The sequence below is a fragment of the Centruroides vittatus genome, unplaced genomic scaffold (assembly GCF_030686945.1).
Source record: "Centruroides vittatus isolate TY-2023 unplaced genomic scaffold, ASM3068694v2 scaffold_2342, whole genome shotgun sequence".
In the NCBI taxonomy this organism is placed as follows: Eukaryota; Metazoa; Arthropoda; class Arachnida; order Scorpiones; family Buthidae; genus Centruroides; species Centruroides vittatus.
Window position 1 is genome coordinate 515,224 of NW_027122688.1, and position 19,010 is coordinate 534,233.

General features: G+C 32.9%; 1 protein-coding gene across 1 annotated transcript in view; it reads right to left on the reverse strand.

Moving 5' to 3' along the window:
- LOC136987492 (LDL receptor repeat-containing protein egg-1-like) overlaps positions 1-19,010 on the reverse strand; it is a 117,827-nt gene that overhangs the window by 63,479 nt on the left and 35,338 nt on the right. Inside the window, exons 10-11 of the mRNA XM_067285225.1 lie at positions 16,022-16,198; positions 3,216-3,286 (exon numbers count right to left, since the gene is read on the reverse strand). Of these exons, the coding sequence (XP_067141326.1) occupies positions 3,216-3,286; positions 16,022-16,088 (138 nt within the window). The 5' untranslated portion in view covers positions 16,089-16,198. The remainder of the gene's footprint in view (positions 1-3,215; positions 3,287-16,021; positions 16,199-19,010) is intronic.

Sequence of the window (19,010 nt, forward strand, 5' to 3'; positions counted from 1 at the left end):
AAAGAATAAGTGTTTTCTCAGAAACATTCCGTGGTAAATTAGCCAACAAAACTAAAATACTTTTGGTTTTGGTTTAATATTTTCCAGAAAGTAATGAGTTTCTCGGTAAATTTTCGACTGGAATCTTTTGATAAGACATCTTCTAGTCTAAGTAAATTGAATACAAGAAATACATAAATTACAGGTGAAAAATGACTAAAATAGCCATTTTTAATGTTTGTTTACCTTCTGACTATGATGTTGTGACTTTGGAAGACATTGGTTCTACGCTGGAAAATCCTGAACAGACAGTACTGAAAGAGCGCTAATTCGTTTAAATTGTTTCAGTCATAGTAGAAATTACCAATTAGAGCGTAAAGTGGTATAAACGAAACCTTTAAAGCCAATTAACAGCAAGAAGGTCTTCCATAGACTTACTATAAGAAGGTAGAGTTTCTCGGATATATTTATAAGTAGACGGTTTTGAAAATGTGTTTATTCGTCTAAACACTGTCAAAACAACATTTAATTAACAATTAATTAAGTTTTTCGTCAACGCAGCAGCAATAACGCACATCTGCATGCTGCTGCATTGACGAGGAACTTGCTTCTGCACTTTAAGTGGGTAGTTTTTGAACATTTTCCTTGTAGCCAGGACTTGGCTTCGAGTGATTATCATTTCTTTTTCAAATCGAAGGGTTGGGTTTTTTTTATTGGGAATCACTATGGAAGTGACAACAAACTGAAAGAGGCCGATAATGACTGGTTCAATACTTGGTGGTAACTGAGTGTGCAGAAGGCATAGAAAAGCTGGTGATACGCTACGACAAATGTTTAAATTTGTATGATGACTACGCAAAACAATAGCTAAGGTATCGTGTGTGTTGTAAAATAAGTTTTGTTTCATTATCTTAAAAATATCTAGAAAGACAAATGTTCTTTACTTTTAAAATGACCCTCGTAAGAAAAAGAACAAAACTACAAAAATGTAAATAGATAACGATATTATAAGATTAAATAAACAACTAACGACAAATACAATGCGATCAAAATTACTGGGACACTCGCTTTAAGCAACCGCAAAGAACTAATTGGTTTTTTACGTACAGTACTTCGTTAGGCTCATTGGGTTTATGAGAATAAGAATTTTCTTATCAATAAGCGTTGCTATGCAAAAGTTTTAAAAGCATGTTGATCAGGTTGAGAAGTTAGAAGAATATAAATTCTTCAGATATTTAAAGATATATTTCATACTAGCAGATGAGCTGGGCGTTGCTTGAACAAAAAGTAACTGTAGCAAAAAATAAGATTATTAGTTTATAGCCGATCTTACCCGTTTTCACCGAGTGCAAGAATTAAATCCCTCTCTTCTGAGACTAATTAGAAAATTTTTAGATATCTGCTTACACACCGGGATTACGATAATTAAGACTCACTGCAACCACTAACCAGCGCGTAGTCCCACTTACAAGTAAGTTATGAATAACCAGCGTTTTCGTAACCCTTTCTGAGTTCTTCTTTAGGTTTACTAAATTCGAAAAATAATCTGGAGCTTCCAAAATTATTCATAAATATAAAATCAAACATTAAGACGAAAAGTTCGAATAAAGCGAACTTATGCCCAAGCGTTTCCCGTGTCATGTTTATATACGATGGAACACTAAATATCGTTGAGAATTTTTAGAAGAGTCAAAAAATATGTTCGATTTCATGCATAAATGCAAAAATAGCATCTAAAAGAGTACAGTAAAAGTTGAGTTCTTCGGGGTAATCCTTAACCCTCTCCCTTTCCCTCGCAGTGGAAAATTCGAAAAAATCTTTTTTAAACTGCATTTTCATAGCATATCATTACCGTGAAGAACTCGGCGTGTGTTATACTATTTTACATGCAATTTTTTGCGTTTTTCAAAGCAGTTTAATAGGGTATGCCATGAAAATGCACATTAAGATGGAATTTTTTAAAATTCACACCGTGAAGAGAGAGAGTGGATTAAGGCCTAACGTGAAGCTGGAAAAGTATAAAATTACAAACATATTTTTAAAAACTATAACACTCTTAAATAAAGAGTGGAATCACCATTGATACCTGGAAAGTACAATAGCTAATAATAAAATATTTTTAGTTTATATCTTGAACATAAGTGTACAATTTAAAAGAACACAACTTGATGATGACTTCATTAGAAGCTAGTATATGTAATGTTTTTGACTTGAAACAGTGCCAACTTACGCTATCTAAGAATTGATAGCAACACCTTATGACACCTTTCCTAGACATCAATCACGTTTGAAGAATTTGCACCTTTGTATGTGATGAGGAATGGCTGATTTTAATAAATTGTCTCCCCTGTTCTTCATCCCTTTGAGATCTATGCCTGTGTACTATTACCTTCTGCAGTTTCTTATGTGTGCCTCATTTGGATTTTTCGTCTTCCTTTTGCTTGTACGCTCCTATCGCCAGAATTATTATTTTTCTTCCAAAACAGAATTTCAGTACTCCTCAACGTAGGATATCTAGTTGAGACTTGTAAGGTATCGAAATTTGTGAACTTTCTCTCTGTGTCTGCAATGATAATGTACATATTCGCGAACAGTATGTCTTACTTAGTTGTGTAACGTACTGAACAAACTTTCGTGCCGTCTAACAAATGTTTATAATGATTTAATTCCACTAGATTTGTCAGTTTTTACTCCATCTTTTTACCTCTGGTTTCACATACGAGACCACGTTATTGACATTCAGAAAAGACTGGGAAAGTTGACAATTAAGGGTAACCTACTTGATGTCAGAAATTTTTGAGCGTAATCACTTATTCCGCGAAAGTAGGCTATAAGGGCCGTAGTATCGCCGCAGTGGGGTAAATTGGGACGCGTGGGATTTTACGCTGGTGTGAGAACACAAACACCATTCACAAACCGTACATAGGTAAAATTAACAATATGCTAAAATAAAATGCAATTTTTTATTTATTACGGCATTGGCAAAAATAGGTTAAAAACTGTGAATCGGACTTAAAGCTGCCGATGTGAATTCGTACAGTAAAAGAGAATCAAACTGGTATTTATTTTTATAAGCATATTTTCACAAGAACACAAATTGAAAACATAAAATTTATTTTTATCAAAGCGTTTACGATGAAATATTTTTTGTTATTGCATATAGCTTTAATTTTCCAAAAATGTTATTTAATATATTAAATATTTAAAGTTCTGTATATATATTAAAATTAACGTACCTCGTTCATAATTCTCCACATTTGGTTATCCATAGAATATGTTAGTGCTAACAATAAATCCTCATTTCCATCTGGAATAAAACAAACATGTGTGTAAATATGGTAAAAATATAATTCAATACGGCATAGAATATTGAAAAAATATTTTAATATATAATAATTTATTGATTAAAATTTTATAAACTGGCTGACAGCATTTACGAGTACCTAAAACTGTGACAATATATCGAAGGTAAAAAATGTCTTTATCATCTAATCGTTTACAATCACTAGCAACACTACAAAATTTCACTTACAGAGACAGCATTTAATATTAGGTAATGCCTTGATTTTAACCATTTTACTGTTTTACAGAGGCATAGCCTCAAATAAAATGATTTGTTTGTTAAAAAGTTAAAACTGTATTTGAATTCTTTCTAATAATCGTGAATGATAGAATATATAAAAGTATTATGTATCTTTATTAAATTGCTATGTAAGTACTGTTGTCCGTTTTTCCAATTTAATAAAATAAACTTCTTCATAATCAGGATGTGTGAAAGAAGGTCCATTAAAATAACAAGTATAATCAGATATATTAGAATTACCACAGACTATTATTTTAATTATTAAAGTTTTCTATAGTTATTACATAGCCATATAACTTTTTAAATACGCTTTAACGTTCTTGGTGTAACGCGTACATTAAAATTGCATTAAAATTGCACATTAAAATTGTTTTAATTGCAAGTAATTTAACTATTAAAATTCAATCTACATACTCATAGATAGATGAAATTAACCTAATTCCACCTCCTCGCTGGAATTTGAGAAAAAGAATGAATAATAAAAGTAGATCTAAAAGTCGCAAAAATGGATTGTTATCGAACTTTTTGTTAAGATATGCGTGTTATAAAATTCGTTTAGGGTAGTATAAAGATATTGAAATTTATTTTGGGTGTACTATAGATTACTATCTATAGAATTTTAGGACTTTGAGTATATATTTGAACTGAGGGGACCAACACGAGTTCAACGGTACCTTACTTTTGGGCCGGAGGCAAAAAATAAGAAATTTATCATACTTTTTTTCGGCGATCGCACGATGATGGGGAGTCGACTCGCTCTCTCTGCTAAACCTATCGCGAGTTTAACAGGCAGTCCGGCAAGTCAGCCATATATACCTTCAACAGTTTTAGATGTTGATCCATGAGCGTACTAATCGTCTACAGTTCGAGTTAAGTCCTTTTTGCATATCCTCGCTAGTCGATCTTGGGGGCGACGGCCCCTCAGTCTCGCTATCGCTCGCGATCGGCTAGTACAACGAGCTGACCGCGCTATGGCAATCTGAAGTCGCGATGCTTGAACAAAAAGAAAAAAAGAAACTGGCGTTCGACAGTTTGTGCTCCCGACGGACTCTCCTGGGAGGATAGCCCCCGGAGGGAGGAGCGGAGGGAGGAAGGAAGGAAAGCCGCCGATTTTTTAACGTCACTAGTTATTGATTCACGGTAGTCCTTGAACAAACGAAAAAAAACTGGTGTTTGACTGTTCGTGCAAATTCTTGCCTTTCAGCGTGTTTTTTTAAAATTTCTTTGCAGACTTTACAGCGAGATCGCAGCACTAGCAAGTACAGTGCTGTCTGTATGAAAACATTAAAAACTATAATAACTTTCTTATTTGTCGTCTCCAGTCCAAATGTAGGGTATTGTTGAACTTGTCTCTGTGCCCTCAGTTCAGATATATACTCAAAGTCCAGAAATTCCATAGATTGTAGTTTATAGTATCCCCTTTACTTTTAATAGATCATACATTTTGTAGGAATATTGTGAGATTATTGTCAGGTTTCATAATTTCAGAAATTTTAAGTTAAATTGTTCTGTCATGAACTAAAAAATAAAACGGTTTAATAAAGATCGTAATAGCTAAACGCTTAAATACGAATATATAAGTAATTTATACCATTACGTATAGAATTATTAATTTGTAGTCTAGATTTGCGAATCAAGACTTGGAAAGTGCGACTATTTATTCTAATTATTTTATAACTTATAAAATGCATGGACAATATACCTGTAAAAATGGTAAAATAGAATATGTGTCAGGATTGACACTGCTTCTCGTACCATCCGAGTTATAACAGGAAAATGACTCTTCGGATACCGTACATAATTATGGCTGAGCACGTCTATTTGCAGAGATATCAGTACATACATATATATATATATATATGTTGCTATAATCTTCCATTATTTTTTGTATTTGATTTTATACAGTCAAACCTGTTTTTATGCAGTCTTTTTTTGTGCAATTTTTTATTTGTGCGGTATAGTTGGCGACTATAGCTAAATAAACTTATTATAGTAATATTATTGCATGAATATGCGAAAAATGAAATAATTTATTTAATAATAGATGGTTGTCTCTATTAAATAACTTATTTATATTTAAGAATGGCTATCTGTGTATGCAACAGACTTTGCCCTGTGTGAAGTAGGTAAGTGTTATATATCGCAAACTATAGTTCAGGTTAAGTTTAAGTTAGTATGTGGCAGAAATCGACTTTTGGCCATGAATGAGCAAAACGGGACAATAGGAAAAACGGGACAGATCTATTGGATGCCCAAAGCAAAGACAAGTCGTTCTCCCGATCGTGGGAGCTGCCAGGAATGGGAAAGACGGGTTGATGGTCAAAGACAGAATACTCTACCATCGGCTCAGTTGGTTCAGCAGACCCATTAAACAGGTGATAGTACCCCAAGAGCGGAGGGAGGAAGGAAGTTTCAGGTCTAGCCCACAAGACTCCATGGGGAAGACATTTATGCAGCCGGAAGACAATGAGTAATATTCGCGAGGTCTTCTATTGTCCGGGAATGGCAACAGATATCCAGAAATACTGTTAGAGTTGTTACAGTTTCAAAGTAATAGTGCCAACTGACATTCTTGATAGAACCCTAATTACGCTGCTCGCGCGATCCTGCACCCTGTTTCAGGTGGTCAATACAGATATGAGTAAGCCGATAAAATCTTTGTCATCCAGGGGTTACCCATACGCTCCCTGTATAAGTGATCTTTGCCCTCGGCTCAAAGTTGAGTGTATGAAATCGCTGTCAACGATGGCCACTTGTTCAGCCCTCTTACAGGTCTCCACGTGGACAGGTTTTCTTGAGATCATTTGCTGTGACCAGGGAACCAACTTAACTGCAGTGCTAACATGGAAGATGACCCGAATGTTAGGAGTAAGCATTACATTATCGACCCTGGAACACCCACAGAGCAATGGAAGCTTGGAGAAGTGGAATCAGACATTCAAAAATATGCTGAGTCACACCATAGCAGGAAACAAGAGGAATTGTGACAGAATCATTCCCTTCTTGCTATGGACGTACAGGGAGGAACCACACGAGACTACCGGTATAACACGTTTCGAAAATGCTGTATGAAAGAGCGCTGGTAGGACTACAAGCTATTTAAAAAGGGAATGGAGCAGTCAGTAACTTTGCCGACCATCTTAACGACAAAGCCATGGAGTCCATATGGAGCCTGGTTGAACGCATTAAGGCAGTCAGCAAGATTGCGGCCGAACATGCGGCGTAAAACAAAATCAGTACGTGGCACACTATAACTTGAGGGCGTGACCCAAGGAATTTAGCGTGGGTGTTACAGTCCTGATGAGAAAAACGTATCCAAACAACAAGTCTGACAATTGGTGGATAGGGCCTGCCATCATAGAAAAACAAGAGCGGAGGGCAGCTACAGAATAAGGTTAGAGTAGAGTACCAAGATATCAGAGTAGCGACATGCCAGTCATTGCCGCCATGTTCTGTCGACTGTCATCACGTGGTCTATGGGTTTTTACATTAAGAAAGAACGAGTTTTTTAGTTTCATAGAGCATTTTATTCGTAAAAATGCTTTATTAAACAAAAAAAAATCGTTCCATATTCCAAATATAGCTGTAAGAATACAGATTTAGCAATTTCCACAAAATACTATCGCCAGAAAAATGGAATAGTTTAATAAAGCATTTTTTTTAGTTTAATAAAGCATTTTATTCGTAAAAATGCTTTATCAAACTAAAAAAATCGTCATTTCTTAATGTAAACCCATAAACCACGTGATGGCAGTCGAGAGAATATGGCGGCGATGACTCGTATGTCGCTACTCTGATATTTAGGTACTCTAGGTTTTAGAATGGTAAGACAAAGTGGGTCCACGTGGAAAGACTCAGAAAATACCAAAAGCAAATCTGCACCATTGGAGTGGTATTTGACTCTGACGCGAGCTTCGGGGAAATAGTGAAGGCATTTATTATTATTATTATTATTAATTAAATCATCTCCATCCCTTACAGGAATCAAACTTCCCCGCACTGCTTTCGCATAACGGGGCATAGATACTTTATCCTTCTAAAGCCTTATACATAAATACAATTATACAAAAAAGAAAAAGTACAAACTGCTGAGCAACTCGCTCAGAAAAATTAATTACAGTTTGATCAGAGCTAATTTGTTCTGAATGATCTTCCTGAAAAAGGTGACAAGCTGACTGTGTGTCTGTTCGTTCCTGATTAATTGGTATACACTACAGGGCCAGCGCAACCCTTCTTCCAATACAATCAATTCGAGATAATGCCTTTCAAATGTCCATTCCAAACAATCATAGATAAAATGCTCCAAAGTCTCCATCTCCTCACCACATACACATTCATTTTGTTTATCTAGGTGAAACCTGTTCCTATATTCTCCGAGGCCATCATGTCTCGAAAGACAAATAATAAGTGCACGCTCTCTTCCAAACCACTTAAGATGGGAGAGTCTTTCTTTAATATTCGAGAGTAATTCGAAGGTTTTCCTCCCTTTTATACTATTTGTCCAAGTCTGTTGCCATTTTTCTCTAATTTTACTTTTTAATGCCTTCTTTCCCCAGGACTGTGGAATTGTGGTGAACACTTTTTTATTACCAGTGGCTGCTTTTTTGGCCAGAAAATTGGCCCGTTCATTCCCACATATACCAACATGTACTCTGACTCATTTAAAATAAAACTTCTGTATTAGACTATGCTCTCTTAGTTTTGTCTGAATACTAAAGACCTGCTGATGTTTACATTTACGGTTAGTGAGGGCCTGAAGAGCACTACGACTATCTGTATTAATACAGACTCCTTTTTTCCGTTCATGTTTTATGCACCATTCAACAGCTTTGTCTATGGCCACTAACTAAGCCTGAAAATTAGAGCAATATGCTTCTAATGTAACTTTGTCACTATGAATTTTTTCATTATGCTCATAAACTACGAAGGCGGCTCCAGTGCCAGAATCAGACCTGGAGCCGTGCATATATATATCAGTCTTAATTAGGTCAATGGCCTGCAGCCTTACCACTACACTTTCAGCTGGGTGTGGCAGTTCCTTTACTAAGATATTTCGTTCGTAATTATTTTGATCGATTGGGATATCGATCCTGTTATCCTCGCTGCCTTTTCTGTAGCCAATACCTCTGAGCTCTTTCCTCTAATATTAATTCAAGAGGGGCTTTTCCCGCCAAAACCATAAGAGCCTCTGTAGATCTAGTTTTAAAACACCTCGTTAGCTTCAAAAGAGCAGTTCTTTGAGCCTGCCATAGACACCTCATCTAATTTGTATTTTTGAACTTATCACTCTACACTGAAGCTGCATATGTAATTATTGGTATAAACATGCCATAATAAATAGCTTCCATTGCTTCTCATTTGAGCCCCCAAGTACATTTTATTTTTAACTGTTTTACATGCATATTCCAGCCCAACCTGTTATCGATGATTACACCCAGGTATTTCATGTTATTAACCACTTCGATCTTCTCATTTCTCATCCTTATGATTGGCGGCTTCTTTTGCAAAGCCAAAGTAAAGTTCTTTGCAAATATCATGATTTTTGTCTTTTGTGGATTAAATACGAACTTGGCCTCTTTCCCCACTGATCTACATCTTCCAGTAGGCTTCCACAGTCCATCTCTATGTTCCTACGAGAATGCCCTGAGCAAATTATGATAATGTCATCGGCATATGCCGTGCATCGAACGCCTCTTCTTAATATTTTCCTTATTATACAATCAAATTAAAGTATTCAAAAGCTGGCCCGGATTTTTAGCCCTGCAAGCACCCCATTTCTAAAATCTTATCTACACTCAAATAGTTAGAATTATACTTCGCTTTTTGCTCGTTAAAGTAGTCCTTTAGAAGATAATATAGATTCAGTGGACAATTATTAGTCCTAAAGTGGTGGAGAATCGTCTCCACTATGCAGTGTCAAAAGCAGCCTTAATGTCTAAACTTATAGCTATTGCATATTAGTCTCCAGGCAATACTTTTCTTATATCTTTCACCACTTTATTTATTGCATCCTCTGTTGACCTTTGGCCCTGAAATCCAAACTGGACCTCATCAATTTTACTATTACGCTCCGAGTGCCACATTATTCTTTTAATTATTAGGTCATCTAAGACCCTGCCCATTACAGAAAACAGGCTTATGGGCCTGTAGCTACCAGGCTCCAAAAAATCCGTTTTTCCAGGTTTTGGGATTATCACCATTCTTGCCCTCTTCCATCTTTCAGGGAATACTCCATACCTTAGACATTGATTATAGATTGTGAGGAGTACCTTAGGACAGGCCTCCCACATTTTCCTTACTATTTGAATTACAATGCCATCAGCTCCTGGGGCTTTATTTGCTTTTATATTTTCTATACTCTCTTTAACTTCTTTTGCTATGAAAGGAGGGTCTTCCCTCTCTTTATATGTCTCCTCTACCACTTGCCTTATTTTCCTATGCCCCTTGTTATCAACAGCTCTACTGTCCTCTGGTAAGAATTGATTCAATAAGTAAGAAATAGTTACCTGCATCGAATTAGTGTACCCATATTGGGTCTTAACTGTCGTAGTAATTGCCTTACAAGGGGAGGGCACGACCTGGGAAATTCACTTTGGGATGAGACTTGGTATATAGGTAGTACTCCTTTGGGATGTTCAATCCTCAAAACAAGAAAGCGCAATGGCCAGCCAATTTTAAGAAAAAGGCCTTTAAAAATTAGAGCTCAGCTTATGTACTAATAAGTTTCACTAGGTCAGCAGCTGCTCAGCAGCTCAGTTGACATCGTTCTTGGCTACTGCCAAGTCGTTCAGGGTTCAAATCTCGGTCTCAATTAGTGTTTTTTTTCTTTCTAAAAATTTTTTAAAATAAGTATTTTCAATATATATAAATATTAAAATTTTATTATAATCAATAATTTCATTTAAAAAAATGTTTAACACATATTACATGTCATTTTAATTATAATAATACAAAATAATTAATAAGTATATTAATAATCATCATCATCTAACTGTTGGTAAACTGATAGTATCTTCATTCACAGACATTTTACTGTAAAATATTGAAACTATTTGTATTATGGTGTGATATATTACAGAACACTATGATCTCTTCGAAATCCAAAAGTAAACTGACACTCCAAATATCAGGTCAGTCCATAAGTCCATGCCCATTTTTATGACCTTGTGAAAAATTTTGTTTTGCTGTTGAAAATGTCAGTCTAATGTGATACGTTTCACACTGAAGTGTTAAATTGGATCTCATTTATATAATACTGTTGGAATTGGAAACATTTTAGTTGTTTATTTTTGTTAAAATAGAAGTAAAGATGAATATAAAAGACATGTTTTATACTTTTTATTTTTAAGTGGTGAGAATTAATAAGAGTAGTAACCTTCGAAAAATTTGATACAATAGAATAATAAATGAAAACTGTTGTTCCATAACTAATTATTTATAACTATTATTATTATTATTTTGTATTATTATAATTAAAATGACATGTAATATGTGTTAAACATTTTTTTAAATGAAATTATTTATTATAATAAAATTTTAATATTTATATATATTCAAAATACTTATTTTTAAAACATTTTTAGAGAGAGAAAAAAAAAATACTAATTGAGACCGAGATTTGAACACTGAACAACTTGGCAGTAGCCAAGAACGATGTCAACTGCGCTGCTGAGCAGCTGCTGACCTAGTGAAACTTATACATAAGCTGAGCTCTAATTTTTAAAGGCCTTTTTCTTAAAATCGGCTGGCCATTGCGCTTTCTTGTTTTGAGGATTGAACATCCTAAAGGAGTACTACCTATATACCAAGTCTCATCCCAAAGTGAATTTCCCAGGTCGTGCTCTCCCCTTGTTAGATTTAACCTTCCCTGTACTGAGCTTGAAAATAAAGCTCCATGGATTACTTGGATTCTCCTCACAATAGACGTTCCAAGAACTCAACTTGTAATCCTTAATCTTTTGCTCATAGTGCTTCTCAAACCTTAGATAGGCCCTTTTCTTCCTCTCCCTTTCCTCCTGATCCCAACAATGCTGAAACCTCCTCCTTAACCTGTTATTGTTCCTTCGCAAGAAGGTAAGATCTGCATTTCACCACGGGACCAAATGCCTCCCCTGCCTCTTCTGTGGTATACAATCCTCACATATCTCATTTATCTTTTGGATATCATTATCTATATTAGCCTGTTCCTCTTCCTTATCCAAACAATTCATATATATTTGTCCCCAGAGTTCATTAATACACCGGGCCGAAAACTTCGCCCAGTTTGCCCTGTTAATATCAAACTTCTTCCCTTCAATTCTCTCTCCAATCTTTGGGAGCTGATTCCTAAAACTTATTGGCGAATGGTTACTAAGACAACTTTCCACCTTAATAATAGATATAATGTTAAAAATAAAAATCGATAATGTATTTATTAAAATCCCTTATGTTAAAAAACCTTATGAGAAATATAAACATTCTTTAAGAAATCATTCTGTGAATTTGGTAAGAAAACAAAGTAATAGACTTAATAAAAGTATTTGTTTAATTAATAAAGAAAATGCTAAAATTAAGAAAAACTCTTTTCATGTTGCGAGAGTCGTTTATAAGCTACATTGTACATGTACAGATAAGAAGGTTTACATCAGCAGAACAGGAAGCAACCTCGGAATAAGATTAAAGGAACACGAAGCGACAACAAGATTGAAAAGAACAGAATCCCCCTGGTACCAACATTGCAGTGATAAAACCTGAATTATTGACCGTGATAATATAAAAAATATTGTTTCTTGCGAAGACACAATGCAGTGACAGTAGATTTAAAACACTGGGCAAATTTTCATTTTTTATTCCCAACCGAATAAAAAATGAAAATTTGCCCAGTGTTTTAAATCTACTGTCACTGCATTGTGTCTTCGCAAGAAAGAAAACATAAAACACGGTTTCCTCAAGATAAAAATAAAAATATAGTATAAAATAGAAAATGTAGTTATAAGATGTATTGTAAAACACTATTGCATTAATAATTATGTAAACACCATTAATTTCAATACCGGAGTCAGCATAGATGCATGTTGATAGAATATAAAAGCACAGATGATGTAAAACGAAATAACCACTGATGAGGCTGAAAAGTGAAATGCATATGGTGATGAAAAGTTGAAATAAAGTAAGGAGTGATTGTTAACTTCAATTTTTTCCATTTCTGTGTCTTGAAATTCTTCGAAGTCATGGCAAAAAAGAGTAATTTTAACGCGCTAGTTTAAAACAGAATTTTAAGTATTTTTTGCACTTTTTAATTTTTAAAATTTATCATAACTGATCCCATTGCTTTTATATATTTTATATATTCGAAACCATAAGGGAACTGGTATGTTCCCTTATGTCCTCTATTCATATCACGTGGACGCATTTAATTCTTAATAGATAAGAGAAAAGTAAAACAAAAGGCTAACCAATCAATCTTTCCCTTTATTGCCGAAACTTTCTCCGAAAAAATCATAACCGGTCAAAACGAAAAATAAAATAATAAAATAATTTGTGAAGGGACTGAGTTAAGGAGAAAGAAGACAAACAACTAAAAAAGAATGAGAAAGAAAGTGAACGAGCCAGGAAGTAAGGGCAAAGAAGAGAGGAAGAGATAACAGAGAAAAGAAGAAAAAGGAAGAAAATCAACTTCTAGAAGAGAAGACAACTGTTTTCCTAGTATGTTATAAGTCGAAGTTCGGATAAACTCAACTAGGTATCCGTTTTACAAATAGAAATAGTCTAACTCTATACTACTGAGGGTGCGTTTACTTCTGAACTAATTTTACTGTCAGCACGCTCAGCCTGTATACTTTTGTCGGAGCGCCACGCTCATTGGCATTTACTTTAGAGCTATGTGACGTCATGTTTAGCGAAATTGGTAAGCTCGGAGTGCTAGCTAGTTCCTTGTGGAGCTTTGCGCTAATTCAATATAGCTGCTCCCATGAAAAAATTATTTTCTGTACAAAGTAATAAATATGGAATTATTTTTGGAAAAATAAACGGCAGAAAGTATTTTTATTGGTAAATTTCAATTATTTGTTGTATAATATGTTTACAATGATCTTTTTTTATTGTGATATTGTATTGATTCAATAGCTTTAGATGACTTTTTTCATAAACAGATGTGAAAAAAATTAAGTTCGACTCATTATGATTAAAAGTGAAGTTTACCTTATACGTGTTTGGAATCTTCAGAAATGTTATGTTCAGAGCATTAAATAAATCGTAAGGAAATAAACACCGTTGAGGTGCGACAAAAATATGAAATGAAATGGTTCAAATTTTTACAAGATATTATTATTTATTGTGAAATTTTGCCGCCCCTGCCGCCCCACTACGCTACGCCACTGGCTATAATAATAATCCAAAACTACACAAGTTCGTATAAAAGAGACTTTCAAAAGATTCTCTTGTAAGTCTGCTGTTTAAAATCGGTTGGATTACAAAAAGGTACAGTCCTTTCAATAAAAGTTTCTATCTTTTTTATTTGACCTTACTTTTCTTTTTTCTTCTTTCATTTTTTTTACAATTATATCCGCAATAAGATCATCCTCGTCTGATTCAGAATCAAGTAGTTGTATCTGTAACGCAACATTTAAAATAGCAGCTTTGACATGATTATTTGCAAGAAACCACCATATTTCTTGTTAGCATTCCCGTTTACTTTCGAACTGGACATGTAAGCACGAATACACATGCTAATGACGTCACTTCCGGTGTTCAGACGTAGCACTATTAGCTCAAAAGTAAACGCACCCTGATTTTGTACTTACTAAGTTCAACTATGTTCTACTAAAGTTTAAACTAATTTTAAATGTTATGTTTCGTTTCTCCATTGTAAATTTTTCTTTTTATTCTAAAATTAATTTACTTAACTTTGTATTCCCACCAGTGAGAGACTCACGTCTGGATTTCGGCGTGACACTTTACCTTCGTGCCTTACATTTTCTGCTTTTTCATTTTTCTTTCTTCTTGTCTAAATCGGAAGTGTGTCTGACAACACACTCCTGGTTGCAGGGCCCTACCTTAAACTCTTTCAATTTGATTTGTGATGGCTCAATTTCATATTATTTGACACTAAGTATTTCCACCTCTTTTATAAAATTTAATGTTGTATTTACTAGATTAAATTAACATTTAATGTAGTTAATATAAGATGTAATATGTTAAATAACATCTTATTTTTTTATATATGTATACAGAAAATCCTCGTTATTTCGAAGACAGGTAATTCAAATTTTCATTACTTCGTAACTATACCATTTGTCCCAGCTGGAGATATATAGATTTACATGTTAAAGAATTAGGTTAGTTCGAAATACGGCTACTTTTAAATTCGAAGTAAAAATTCGGTCAGAACGTAATATGCATATGTTAGCGGATTCGTTCAGATCATAGTGTCTCCATGCTATAAAAAACAATAGACCAAGAACAACTTAAATTTGTTCAATTTGGCTATGCTTTTACAGTAACACATTTTCGAGTGTCACGTTGCATATGGGCTACCCTTTTTTTCTCATCTCATCAAATATGACAGATTTATGGGATTGAAAAATTTGGCTACAAATAACAGATGAAGATATTTATACTCTAAGCTACTAGACTCGAGTGACTTACTACTTTTTGATCTACTTTAATAAATTTATTACAGGAAGTACTTGACATTTGGAATATTATACAGAAATATGTAAATCTTGGACAATTCGAAACTCGATAATTTGAACTGGTCATTATTTTGTACCAAGATTTTTCGCATTAACGAGTATTTTCTGTGTATGTTAATTTAAACTTTTCTCAGTTGTTTTATTGTAGAATTTGGATAATTATTTTTACAGGTGGAAATCAACAGTTGTAAAACTTTTCTAACCTTTTGTAAAACAAATATATAAATAAATATTCATGATAACTGAATAATACAGTTATGTAATAACCAAAAATTTGACATTTTACTAAATTTGAAGTATTAAATTTTCTTATTTCTTTTTTGTAACAAGGCAAAATGACAATACGTTAGTGACGAAAACACATTTTGACAAAATAAACGCATTGATCTATTTGAAATGAATTGAATTTAAAACTTTATTCATTGATAGCTATTATTTTTGGCTATCAACTCGACCTTATTGTAAAAAAGTTATATAAAAGTTTTTAAAAAGTTGCGAAAAGTTTGATTAATATAAACCGTACAATTGGAAAACCTTAATTTTAATTGTCTAATAATTAAAAGATTTTTTTGGTTATCAATCCGTTTAATAAATACGAATTAATAATTTTTTTTATTTTTATAATGCTAAATATGGCTATCGTAGTATATATCATTATCTGCATAACATGTTTTATGATATATTACCATATATTAAGCACTTTTGTAAAACATTGAGAATAAGTAATTTAAACTAAATGCATCAAATTATATATTTTTTAAAATTATTAATTTATAACATTAGTTACCATTTTTGATTTCAGCAATTCTTCTGGCATGATGTATATAAATGTTGATGTGATGAGCATCAGTCATTTCTGTTGGATAGAATTTTACAGTAGTTATTGTGTCTAAGGTTGTTCTATTATGATATGCAGTCGAAGAGACATTAAGGAATTTGGCACTTATTCTTTGTCGAACACAACCTGAAAAAGTAAACAGATTATTAAAGTAAACAAAGTACCAAGAAAGATTGTAACACTTGTGTCCATCACTGATTATGACGAATTTTCACAAAAAGAAAATGTTTTATAAAATAATGTTATCTACCAAATCATTTTATTATATAGGCTACGTTGCGATAATTAAGAGTTTCGTTGAACGACAAAGGCAAGTATGCAAACATCTTTCCAAAAAAGACATACTCGAAGTACAAAATGGAAAAATGAATTTATTTAGTGTGATAATAACCATGTACAAAATAATTCCAGCTTTAGGAATTGTTGATTAACTGTCACTCAAAATCCGTTCGTTGATATAACAATTAAAAAATTATAACAATTGGTACGTGAAAGATCGATGATAATATTTACAAAAAATTTTCCTTAACACTATTTCTTAATATAAATTTATACCTGATGAAAAATAGATAGGGGGCGAAAAGTAGCGAAGGTGGCATATAGGATAGAAAAGAATTTCTGCGTAGCTCAAACTCAACCTTGTAGAAGGTAAGAGTAGCTCATAGAGAACAAACGCTTCTCATTGGTTGCTTATTTGACGTCATTCGAATTCCAAAAAACACATCTTACTACATCCTTATGGTAAGAACATTACCGAACAGAAGTTTGTAAGTTTAATTACATGCTAATATCTCATAAATTACGATTTATACCTAATTAAATGTAAATAGAAATGGGTTATAAATAATAGAAATCCGGAATATTGTGGAAATATTCGTAATTTGTATGTGTAAAGTTAAAATTAAAATACGTTTCTCTAGTTTGTAAATGGAATCGATTTTATCTGTTTTTGTGATATAAAAAAAATTTCTTAACAGATTAAGTTTGGTAAATTTTATGTAAGTGATTTATATATAAGTAAATTAACTAAATTCCTATCGTCAAATCACTTGTTTTTTTCAAACCTAAAATTATATTGGTCTAATGTTTTTTGAATTTTTAATACTCATATACTGAAAACTAAATTATTAAATCATAAATATGAAAAAAATGTTTGTCAAAAGAAAAATTTTTTGTCATAAACATATCTTTAATATAAATATATACAAATTAAGTGTTACATACAACAGAATTAAAAGAAATCAGGTACAAACTTCTAAAAATTTTCTATTGTCATTACAACTTATTTTTTTCGAAGAGAAACTATGCTATATGATTGAATTGTTCAAAAATTTCAATTTAATATATAAACGTTCCTTTACATATGTGCATATAACATCTTCCGGCAGATTAATTGTTTGTTTAATAAATGATGTTATGGATGAAACGGTTTTACATTTAACACTCCGTTTCACACTTTTGTGAAAATTTATTTAACTTTTTAAACCAAATTAACCTCTTAACAGTGAAACAGTCAAAGGCGGATCTACCACTTAGCGGTGAAGGGTAGGAAATTTTTAAAAAATTTTCCCACGCATTTTTCTCGTTTCCGTAGAGGAAAAAAATTTTTAAACAGTTACGTCAAGTAAAAATATCTTTCTTTATTGTAACATAATTTTTTTATATGCGAGTTTTTTTCACGGTAATTATTTGCTAAATTTTTTTTTGAAATTTATATTAAATTCTTTTTTGATTTTCCATTCTTTACGATTTTTTCAAAAGTTTTGAATTTGTTTTCAATTTTATACAGTTTTTAAAAGTTTTAGGCATTTAAATCATGACGACGTTTTCCAACCTGCGAATCGAATCCAACAAAATGTAATTGACAGTTAACGAATTTCATCCACAACAGTAAATGACGTAACGGTTGTCGTTTAGAACTACGACGCCTGGCGGCCTTTCCATTCAGACTGAAGTGTGGGTGAAGGTCGTCTCGTGTTCTACTTTCTGTAAAAGTGACGCAATCATTGTAAATAAAAGAAAATTTCAGTATATCTTTTATTTAAAATTTTAAAATCCGTTGTTCAAATTTACACCAAAGTATTAAAGCGGTTTAAAATATTAGCGTTTGGTAAATAAACTTACTTTACATATAATAAGTTTAAATAAATTAAACTTCAAGAAACAACAAAACAATAAAAAAATATGGAAATATTTTTATATTCAGCTTCAGATTTATTACTAATGTTATCATCATTGGCCGATATTTAATTTTATAAACAATATATTCATCATTGCCATGCATCAGAAACAAAGCATAACTTCCCTAAAACACACTTCACTGAGAGGGTCTGCTTCACTCTGAAAAAGCCAACAAGTTTTATGTCAGCAATCCAATGTATAACCTACTTTCTCTAACATAGTAAAACAAAGTATGTTATAGTACAATAATACACATAAACACAAATAAATTAGTAGTCCAATAATACATACTTTCATTTATATCCATATGTTATATCCAAAGGTCGGTTCTCCCAAATTGTCGAAAAATAAATTATTATCAACTTTTCTTTTGTAAAGTATCATATTCTGAATAACAAGTACTAAATTCAGAGTAAAATTTCCACCTTTTATCCGTTAAAAACAACGCAGAATGTTTGGATCCACGTAATAAAAATTTATCGCAGTGAACTTCGAAAAAACCAGAAACACAGAAACACCAAACTGCACTCTACAATATTCTGCTGCCAACTGATTCATTCAACAAATTCTCTCAGCGAAACATCAGATGACTGTTATGTCACGTGGTTTTGAAGCTTTTCTAAAAGCAAAACACTGAAAACTTTATATAATTATTTTACTAATCCAGTCAAATTTAAATAATATATAATAGCTAGATCTGTTAAATAAACATTAGTAATGTACTATCACTAATATGCAAATTAGATATGACAAAGAT